Genomic DNA, 12,083 nt, shown 5'->3' on the forward strand with positions numbered 1-12,083 from the left:
CAAATATAATCTCACAAAATTTGAACTATTTCGTAAAGATTCTATAAAAGTTTAGAATATTAACAGAGCTGATCAAAAGAACAGTCAAAACCTAATTTGCTGAAGTAGCCCTATAATTGAGTTTTTGCGGATTTATTTGCTTTGTTATGACAGGATAATAAACTTGTTTTCATATCTTGATGTTAAAAATGTTAAAAGCTTCGAAGTTTGCAATTTACAAGGGGCAAAATGATTAAAATATTGTGTGTGTTTTTCCTTATTTGTCGAAGACCAAACGTAAAATTCATACATATTAGTTCTTTAATCGATAACTGTTAATTTTCCACCTCGTCCCTCTATTAACCCCCCACCCCCACCCCCACCCCCCCAAAAATAAACTTTTATCATTTTCATTTTCAATTCACATTTTATTCAATGCAGTCATCAGGAGTTTGACTAAATACATGCTTAGGTACATGCATACTCTTGTAAAATTAACCATAAATGCCTAGGTTGTCCGTACGTTTCGTATACAACCTATATTAAACGGTCTTGGTTTTGTAAAAAATAATTATGTTATTAAGACTAAACCTGTATTGTGTATGAGACAATGTACCCATATTTTGAACCTGATAAACGAAAAGTCCAGTATTTTTAATCAGGGTAGTATTTTTTCTCCGTCAAATTTACAATTTTAGTTACTAGTAATTATGATTATTGTCCGAATAAATGCACTTTGAATTTTACATTTAAGTCTATGGGTAGTGCATGTAAAATAAAATATTCTGATAAATAAATTTCAACCAAATCTCTTGGTGAAAATATGCATAAAATCTCTCTTTATTAAATTATGATGAAAAATAGGCGTCGGAAGCCAATTGAAAGTGGTGGGGGCGGGGGGTATACAAACAAGAAAAGTGCCTATATTATGTGTATATTTGCAAAAAGTGGGTGAAAAGGCTAAGCTCCCCTAGCCCATCCCCCAGTCCCCAGGTTTTGACGCCTATGTAAAATGAGATTTAAACTGTGTATGTATATCGTGTGAACCATTTCAAAATTAAATTGAATACATTTTTAAGGTGTATTTTGTTTAAAAAATGAACATGTATGTCCTACTTATCTGTACCATCATGATGCGTTAATTAATATGTTCAAATTGAAAACAAAATCCTTGTTTAAACTCGTGTCCAATACCTGTAGTTAAAAAGAAATCCTTCGAGATATTCTTTTGTATGCTTCATTAGTTCAACATACCATAATGATTTGACTATTTAATGAAAGGGGACTGAAACAGATTTTTAGATCTTTTTAATTTTCTTAATCAGAAACACTAACATATAGGATAATTGTCCAGTCACACACTTCTAAATATCCGATTTTGCTTAAATTATTTATAATTATTCTACCTAATTTTTAAGAATTGTAATCCTCTCAGAAAATCTGTTGATTTGCATGATCTGTAACCAGCTTTTCCAAGTTATTTCATGCAACGCATCTAATTTACACACCTCTAAGAAGGAAAAAAACTTAACACTCTTTGTACGATCATATGTCTAGAATTAGGCATACTCTAAAACCTGGCCTGGCCCCTTTGGCCTGGCCTGGCCTCTAAGTTGGCCTGGCCTCTATTTTGGCCTCTAATTTGGCTTCAAACCAAATTTTGGCCTGGCCTCCAAAGTTGGCCTGGCCTCAAATTTGGCCTCTGTAAAAATTTTTGGCCTCAATTTTGGCCTCACTCAAAAATAATTTCTTTTTCAGAATTTGATTGATTTTATTGATTTTTTATTGATTTCATTTTTTTCACAGATTAAGCAGGTTATTAATATATTTCTGTTGATATGTAAAGGTGAACATTAAAAATAATCATGTACTACCACCAATATGATTTATTTTATTGATTATCAATTGATCAGTGTACAATTATTTTATTATTTACAGGTATTTCATACAGACACGCTACCGATACTCTTGCTTATAATTATTTAGAAAAAAAAGTATCAGAGTTTATTTTGTGTTTTCAAAATTGTGAACATTGAAAAAAAAATCTCTAGTAATAATTCATGTGAAATGTCATTAATAGCTTTGAAAATTCCCACTTGTTAAGTAGATGAATCATCATCTTTCACACACTGTGGAGTGTTGTGTGTGTTACTGTTATGCCTGCATCATCTGTGTGATATATGAATACAGGCACCTAAGATTTTTTTTCAAATAAATATACCAAGACAGATACCAAAATATTTATATTATACTGATTTGATTACTCTGTTAAAAATTCATGTTCACTTTAATCTAAGAACAGTTGGTATTTAAAAAGAAATTAAGATAAATAACTTTATCAGATAATTTATAACTTTCTGTTCCTGTGCCGTAACACTGTAATTGGATATCAAATGACAAAAAAGTCTGCAGCACGGTTCTTGACAGGGAGTTTAAAGGTTGAAGTTAATCAGTAATGACATGTATATGTGCATAGGCTGTTAAGCCACTCATGATTTATAAAGAATTTCCTGCTACAACTTTCACTACCTACAATTATCAAAACAAAAGTTGAGTTTGATGATAGTTTATTAACATTTGTGCTGTAAAACAATTGCATCCTATCCACCAGACCATTAGAACCCTATCATATAAAATGTGGTCAATTACTTGCATATCATAGTATTGACTCTTTTTTCTATCAGTTTGTAAAAGTAGTCAACATCATCAAATAGATTTTTTTTTTAATTCTAAATTTTTAAAAGACAGTTTAAAAAAAACTTGTATGGAACAAGTAATACTTAAAATGCAAATTTAAAATTCTTTTTAGTTCTTAGTAATTACTACTCATTTGCATCTCTTTGTTGTCTTGATAATTTAATTGTGATGTTTCTAAATGTTTTACTCTGTGAAAATTATCATTCCTACCATGGAAATTAAAAAAAATAAAGGCACATTTAATAAATCATTTAGAGAGTGTCTTATTGAAAGTAAAATTTTATGCTCTGTGTTGTAGTCTTCAGAATTGCAACAGATCAATTGATAATCAATAAAAATAAATCAGATTTGTAGTAGTGTATAGTTAATTTAATTTTCACATTTACATATCAACAGAAATATATTATTTACCTCCTTAATCTGTGAAAAAATTAAACCAATAAAAAACCAATAAAATCAATCAAACTCTGAAAAAGAAATCATTTTTGAGTGAGGCCAAAAATATTTTACAGAGGCCAAATTTGAGGCCAGGCCAACTTTGGAGGCCAGGCGAAAATTTGGTTTGAAGCCAAATTAGAGGCCAAAATAGAGGCCAGACCAACTTAGAGGCCAGGCCAGGTTTTAGAGTATGCCCTAGAATTATATCACATCCTTGCAAGGATTGCTAAATCAATTGGAAGCATCAATCATAGGTACTCACTCGAACTCGACTAACCTTTTTTCCCCTGATATTTCCCTCTTCCCTCTCAGTCTGCCCATGGTATTTCTAAGTCATGCAGCTTATATATATATCTATTGAGGGTCACGTGACAATAAATGAAAATCCTATTTTTATCGTTGTATCGTCACATAATAAAATCGACTTCCAAAAATAGGTCACAGAGTTAAAACGAAACAAAAAAGCCAGAATAAATTAAATAACATGTAAAGTGAGGATAACACAATCTAGAAAACAGTTTTCTTGAACCTCAAACATCGAAAACCCAACTTTTTGATTTTTCACATGATTCTTTTAAAAACATAATTTCAAGGAGTTATTACAAGAGGTATTTTGACACTTGAAAATGTGTTCAATTTAAATAAAGAGTTCGCAGGGTGATTTTTGCTTTTCAAATTGTGTGACTTGGCTTTATATAACAAAGTTGTTGAAAGACAAGGGATAGGAATTCAAGTAGCAGGTACTACAACATTATCAGTTACAAATGGGAGATCAAGACAGTGAGGAAACTTATGTTCTGAAGATTTGTTGTAGGGTTTACTATTTGGAAAAAGCACATTTGAATGTCAATGAATTATTTCTATAACAACCTTGATCATTATAATCTGTTTTATGTCAGCTTTCCAATATTTCATTGCTAAGATACATGCATGAAATGACAGTCATCTTAATATAAAGTTATAATAATAATATATTTATGAAGAATGAACAACAGCCTTTCTAATGTCATTCTTAAATTTTGAAGTTTTCTTTTGACATATGATATCAATGCACTATTTCTATTTTCAACTGCTTTTTATTTGGTAGAGAAACGGATGTTGACCTGTACTTACTAGGGTAGGAGTTGGGTGGGCAGATTTATCTGTTTTTTTTTATATCTGCATCTGTAGCATACATACATGTACGCTAATCAGTATTCATTTTCATATTTAAAAGTACAATTTTGTATTTTTTGTTTTGTTGCTAAGTGTTACATTCCCCAAAACAAAAAAATACTATAGTAAACTATAATACCTTTAAAGATGAATAAGCATAATTGCTTAATTTCATGTTGATAGGAATACACAATTTGCAAACTGCAGATGGTTTAATTTAAGCATCAGTACAGAACATGAGGATGGTGACAGTCAGCACTAGAAGGTACAAAACAACAAGAAATTTCCTATTTAAGCACATTCAGATACCCTCTACACAAACAATTACTGGTAACTTTTTCTATTAATCTGAAGTACTCTGTGGAGTTATTGCCCTTTGCATAAATGATAATACTTTTGCTCTTTGTATTTGGTACTAATACAGAATACTTTTAATACTGCAGATGATCAACTTACATAAAGTGACTATATCAAAAGAGAGAATGAATATACCGGTATTTTAAAATCTTCAAATCTAAGTAAGGAATATAATCCTTGCCAGAAAGAAAAACATTTCATGCTTTAAACTTCCTTTTTTAAACGCATCCAAAACTTGCTGAAGTTATTTGTGAATTTTTTTTAATTAGTAGTAAAGAGCATATAACAATTACAATCTCATAATATCTATCATTAAATAAAGCTTTTATAAAAGAATAGATGCACATTCAAAAAGCCGGAGGTAATTACCCAGTCAGTTTCGAAAAGTAAATTGATTTGCTTCAAAAACCATTACAATTTGTATTTAGGAATATAGTATACTTTGAGATGTTGAGCCAACAAGGATTGATAAATGAATTAAAATGCACAGAATCGTTACAAGCACGCTTGATCACGGTAAATTTATATATTAACAGAGAAGCAGGTACTACATGAGGACTTTTTTGGTCTGACAGAGACTATAGTGTGTAAGGTCTGTTGTGACAAGGATGTGGCCGCAGCCTTCCTGCCCTGCGGTCACCTGGTCTGCTGTCTGGACTGTGCCCCCGCCATGAGGAGGTGCCCCCTCTGTGCAGAACTCATGTAGGGCACAGTCAAAACCTACTTTGCTTAAGAAGCTCTGTAGGTAAGTTTTCTGTAGATTTAACTGTTTTGTTATAACACAGATTTAAAGCTATTTTGATCTCTTAAAACAAATGTATGTTTAGGTACAATGTATGCGCTAATCACTGCGCTATGCGGGCGATGATAACGTTTAATGTGAGCGAAAATTCATAAACATTACCACCAAAAACTAGCTCTTCTTCAAAATCCAAGAAACCCATTCCACTTGGTGTTGTTATTTTATTTACTGTGTATGAGTATGAGGTTTATATTATCTATGCATTAAACAGCACATAAAACACTTGTTAAACAATCAACAAGATCGGAATGTCACTTCTTGACAAATAATGATCAAATATGGTTTGAGTCCAGTTTATCAGACCGAGAGTATAAGTAGCTCTATAATTAATAGGAAAGTTTTCTGCAAATTTAACTGTTTTGATATAACAAAACTTTAAAGTTTGTTTGATCTTTTAAAACAAATGTGTGTTTAAGTACACAGTTATGTATTTAAAAGAAGTGATATATAATTAAAATGATCACATATGATTTTAGTCATATTTGTTAGTCTAAAAGTATAAAGCTTATAAGTATGTCTTAAAGTTTTACCTCTACGGCTTATAAAAGTATTACTTCAAGATATTTAACTGTCAAAAAACATATTTTGTTTTCATAAAAGCCATTTTTTTCCCAAATACAGTCCGCAATTGTATATATTGCAAGAAAAGTCTTAATTGACAGAATTATTAAAGTTTTGAAATCTGATTATTATTTAGGGGTCATTTTTATATACGTTGTGTCTTAGAAATGGATTTTAAGAAAGTTTTTGACATGAATATTTAAAATGTAATAAACAATGAATTCATTTAAACCTCAAACCTGCAGTTTTAAACTAATTTCGATAAAACTTGGTATACATGGTATACAATAGTGATCTGAAATAGATTTTTAAACTCAGTAGTCAGTTCTTTGGTGACAATGAGCATAGAATAAAATTTCAGATTTTAAAAAAAATTTTACTGTCCTTTACAAAGTCTATGAATAATAAAACATAATAAAGTAAATATTTATTAACATATTACAGGTCACTATTTATATAGATTCGTGTTTAGGGGCAAAGATCATTTTTGTCCTGAATTATTCTAAAGCATATTTCTAAGTTGACTCAAACTAGATATAAATTTTAAAATACATATTAAAGGCCATAATGTACATTGGTTTTTGAATCAATGATCATTGTATCATTAATTACTAAAAAAATATAGCGATTACTGTGCATGTCATTTGAAATTTCTCTATTCTTATAGTACTAGTCTCGGATTTAAAATTTAATTAAAGTAGTAACAAGTTTATGAACAAGATGCATCATATGAATGTAAACTTAAAAAGTTAGAATCAATATGGAATAGCCTCTTTTTTATTTAAAATGCAAACAGTAAGAATTTTTGTCACATGAGAGATTGGCAGATTTTAGACTAAAATTCATATTTATTATTAATGTATAGGTGAATTCTCATTCTGTCTGATTAATGTACTACTGCTGAAAGATCATTTCAAATGGACACTAACTTTTGGATAATGGTGAAACTGACAGTTAAATTAACCGTCCAATGACATGGCAACTCTTAAACTGGTAACTCCTGAATGAAATAGTTGATTTCATTCAAATAAAAGAAAACAGGATGTAATATTCTTCTTTACAGTTTCAAAATATTTTGTTTCATAAGGACATAAGTTAATCATATATATAAAACACAACAGAGTAAAGTTTAGCATCATAGAAAAAAATCACTGTCAAATTGTTCATTTTAAATAACTGTTATATTTTTTATAAGTGTCATATACATATATTCTGATTTTGGTCATGAAAGATGTGGAATTTTTTCGTTCTTTGTTGTTTAGCTTATTTACAAGTATATCAACTACAGATTGTTGGTAATTTTATAAATCTCTGTCATATCTATTGTGAGTGTTTTATAAAGAAAAACCAATAAAAATTGAAGAGGTCAATGCAGAGTGTACAGGGATGTGTCATTAGCATTTATTTAACTAGTGAGAATATACAAGTACTTGTATACAGTAGTAAACAACTGGACAGTACCACACATTCAACAAATATAAAGTGACAAGGTTCACTAGGAACTCGATTCGTTGGTGATTTCTTTTTTTTTTTTATATAATTAGATTTATGTCTATGTGGAGAACTTCCTTGTTACATGAACAAAAATGATAACAATGCAATTTATAAATGAAAAGGCTTATGTTCTCGTTGCAAAGTCAATTGTTGATTTAAAAATTAAATTCAGTTTTTAGGGGGAAAAATAAGATGGCATTTATATGCTTTTGGGAAGTGTTTACACCCCTGACTTGTGAAAGCTTTCATTTTGATCAGATTGATCCGACATATCTTGTTTTTTTCTGACTAATTGTTATAGACGTGAAGCTCCATTGATAATCATTCTAGTTATGTTAAGTGTTATTGAGTTTGTCGTTAATTAAATGATTCAGGAGAAATTTATACATAACATTATAAAAGTATAAAGGATATATTTTCACCAACTGCAGAGTTTAATTCTTCTCAGCCGATCTGACATATGTCTCATTAAAAAATTGAAGCATGACACAAATAGTTTCTTCAGTCATTGACCTAAGAATCGTTTTCTTGAATCGTTTTCTAATATCCAATACTGTGAAAAGGTTACAGTCACTGTGTTGCTTCACACAGGTATTTAATCAAGGCCTATAAAGACAATGATCATATTACTTATTTAAATTTCAATTCCCACAAATCGTTTTATGTGCCATTTAACATCATGAAAAAATGCACAGGTCAGGAACATGAGAACCCGGAATTGCAGATAAATTAGCAAGCAACTTAAAAAAACAAAAGGATGGGGGTAAATTTCAGATAACGCATATGAAATCAAACATCATTTGAATGAGACCGTGTAAACTGAGGTCCCGTAACGCAGTTGAAGCTGGCATTAAAAAGATTCCCTACTGCTCAGTGACTCTTATGGAGTACCGATTATAGAATAAAATTTGCAACTCTCCACTGGCAAAATTAATGATGGCGTCTCAATAAGCAGAATAGTTCTCGAATAATTCCTCGTGCCCCCTTACCGATTCATTTGGCCAAACACAGCATATAGCATTAATCATGTTAATGGTCAATAATGTATAACAGATAGAGTAATGAACAAAAATCTTACCTGTTATATCACCTGTCAAGTAGAAGCAAATGAAGGGGATATCTTCTAATCGTCCTCTTCACGCTGACCTTTGACCTGTTTAATGGAATATATATATATATATATATATATATATATATATATATATATATATATATATATATATATATATATATATATATATATATATATATATATATACTACGTATTTTGTTCAAAACATAAATATGCTTTACCTTTCTGTGAAATCACAAGCAGTATGTTCAAGTTGAAAAAAAATTCTCGTTCAATTCGTTTCGAATTAGAACGTAGTTAGAAAGAAATCCTACGAGATACTTCACTGCGTGTTTCATTAGTTCAACATACAGCATACAGTGACGTTTAAACTGTTTACTGAATACGGAATGATTCAGGTTGAGATCCTCAAGCACGCTAGTGCTCAAAGAATTATTTCCCTGTCACACATCTTTAACACCCGATTTTGCGTAAACTATGCATAAAATCATTCTAATTAATGTAATCAAAATATCATCCTCTCTAAAAATCTGATGAACATGTAACCAGCTTATCTTAGTTTTTTTTAATGCAACCCAATTAATTTAGACATCCCCAAGAATAAGAATAAATAGAATCCTTTGCACGATAACATATCGCAGAATGATATTATATCTTTAATGACAATCCTAAAACATCTAATTTGGGTGCCTTGCCCAAACTCACCTTTTTCTTCTGAGGTTTTCTTCTAAATTTGTCTGAACTCTTTTGACATGTTGTGCCTACACTCTCATTCTATATATTCCCGCCTTAGTCACGTGACTACATGTGTACTACTGAAAACCCCTCTTTCTATATATCCTTTGAGGGTCACGTGACTGCATGAGAACTGTTTGCTATGTTACAAAAATACATTTAGTTCTGTGACGTAACAAACCAGACATCGATTAAGTTATTAAGTTTGAAAAACAGGCTAAGACCATTCTTTGGCCTTTGGTTTTGTGTATATTTTAAGAATGATGCAACAGGATATCAATAAAAAATGTCATCTTTGCTTCAAAATGATTATTGGTTACACAGCGGTCCTGGAAAGGTGACTTTAGAGTAGAAGATCTAACCACAGTGCTATACAGGAAACAAATGATAAGGGAGGGTGTTTGAGAATGTGTGAGTGCGTGTGTACCGTGGTAGTCTGTACACAAAATTATACATATTTTTTTTCATTTGTAGTATGTACAACAAAGATTGTTTTGGTTCAACTCCAAATACGCCTCCAACAATTATAGGCTATGAAGCAAAGCTTGTGATGTTATATCAGTTCGCATGTGTGAACTATGACATGTCGATTGTGTGGATTGATGAACAAGTGTTTTATGTTCCATAAAATGCATAAGTATATCAAGTTAATGCCTTAAATTAGTTAAAAGCAATAGTCATTGATTTAATTAAAAATAATAAATGGGGAATTTCCGAAGCTTATACATGTATTATCTCATAAATGTATAAAGACGTTATCAGATGCTTGAGGTCAACCTATGGCCTTTCAGCAGTGGGGAATTTTTAAGTGTCAGGACCAATCGAACCTCGGTGTATACGGTTTCATCCGACGCCGGACCATTTCCTCGTTTAATAGAGAAACTTGGGCCTACGAGATACTGATCAGCTCCTTAGTCACCATGCTGGTGACAAGAGGGACTTGTGTACAACATATGTTTGAATGAAGATTTAATCATTAATGCAGATAATTTTTACCTTGCTACACCTTATCTGTGTACCCCTCCACTTGTCAGAATTTTATAGACGTGACAACTTTTTACAAAGAGGTGTCCGACTGACGTCGCTGATTTTGTTTTTAAAAGTAGATGTCGAGAGAAACATGAATTTTAATAAATCTAAAAATATCACATTACAGGTAACAATGCTACATAATGAATAATAGAGTTATGAATACAAACTTACCTACTTTACAATTTTCAATTAAGTGTGAAATTGAAGAGGGATATGTTGGATCGTCTTCACCTACGACCTGTAAAAAGCATACACATTTTTATCGAACATTCCAAAAACTATTTAAAGAAAAAGGTACATAAATACTCAGGCACTATACTCCCATTCAGTAATTTTTTAATACTTAAAACAATTAGTATGCATTTAGAAAAGAAGTTCTCCGAGAGATACCACTGTGTGTTTCATTAATTCAATACAAAAATGTGCAATTACGTTTTTATTGAATGGGTCCTGGTCACTTTGCGATAACCGTCCTTTTCAAGTCGCAAAGTAAGCAAAGAAATGCATATTGGATGATTTCCTGTTACACACTTCTGAATAACTTCATATTAACTTTATATTATCATTCAACTCAATTTTTTTATGACCATGCTCTTTTAAAATCTGCGATCTGAACATGTTACCATCTCATCCAAGTTATTTGATATTACTCAGCTTATTCAGAATTTTCTTTAAATACACTGAACCAAATTTCTAAGTGTTCACCTAACATTTTTGAAGTTTTAGAGAACAAATGCAAACAATAAATAATTTCTTTTATTCCTGATTAATGATGCATATTAAATTTGAATGTTGCATACATTTCATGTAAGTATCTCGACAGAATTTTTAGCAAAGTGTCAAGGAAACGAAGTACCCTCAAAATGAAAATTCACACAAAAAGGCTCTATGGAGTAAGACCACCACTCGCTCTAATTATTACAAGACTGTAATTACAGTTGAATATCATGAACCCCTGAATAGGAGATTGACCCATCTGCTCCTACATCTACTGTCTAGATCCTTCCAAACCATTGAAATTGCGTGGAAAAGGGGTGTGGGTGACATTTCTTATTAAATCCCAATTGTGTTAAACGGGATTCAGATCCGGGATTTGAGAGTGCAGCATCACACAGATGCCTTTTGGTCAATATCCTAGGGTGTTTAGCACGTAAGTGACCTCTTGAAGGATAATTCAGACTGCTTGAGCTGAAAATAGACCATCACTAGCTCCGATTTCTTATGATATTTGTACGACTGAAATTGTTTGTTTTCATGTTTCTAAGATTGTTTCAGAACAATTTATTACTCTTTTAACATGGTGTGACGCGAAAATTTGGCCTCGGACGAAAATCAAGGTCACTTCCGGTTTGGTTAAATTTGTCAAAAACTTTCAAATTGTGATAAATTGGTGATGAAAAATGACGTGCAGCCTATAGAAAAATGTGTTTAAATGGGTTTTAATACTGGTTGTTAATTTTTAAAAGTACAATTAAGCACTAAAATAAAAGTGAGTAAAACGTGATGCAAAGATTGTCCAGATATCAACATTCCAACAGCTCTACCTTCCATTTCAATGGTCTTTTTGCCAATGTTTTATGTTTTTTAGTAAAACCATTTTTCAAAATTAGATAATGATCACAAAAAGATACTAATTACATAAAACACGTGCCGCAAAGTACTCTTTTATTATTTTTAAGCTTAGTCACGGAACACATCGGGGATATTTGATTTTCTTTCAATAATTGTTGAGAACACTCATTTGTTGTAATAATTTGAAAA

General features: G+C 31.2%; 1 protein-coding gene across 1 annotated transcript in view; it reads left to right on the top strand.

The window, feature by feature from the left end:
• Window positions 1-6,986, top strand: part of LOC134231693 (uncharacterized) — an 89,310-nt gene extending 82,324 nt beyond the window's left edge. The window contains exons 12-13 of the mRNA XM_062713673.1: window positions 5,163-5,371; window positions 6,855-6,986. Of these exons, the coding sequence (XP_062569657.1) occupies window positions 5,163-5,332 (170 nt within the window). The 3' untranslated portion in view covers window positions 5,333-5,371; window positions 6,855-6,986. The remainder of the gene's footprint in view (window positions 1-5,162; window positions 5,372-6,854) is intronic.
• The last annotated feature ends 5,097 nt before the right edge of the window (window positions 6,987-12,083 follow it).

Source organism: Saccostrea cucullata, unplaced genomic scaffold (genome assembly GCF_032062105.1).
Source record: "Saccostrea cucullata isolate Sc308-1 unplaced genomic scaffold, CSIRO_AGI_Scuc_v1 ctg198, whole genome shotgun sequence".
NCBI classification, from domain to species: Eukaryota; Metazoa; Mollusca; class Bivalvia; order Ostreida; family Ostreidae; genus Saccostrea; species Saccostrea cuccullata.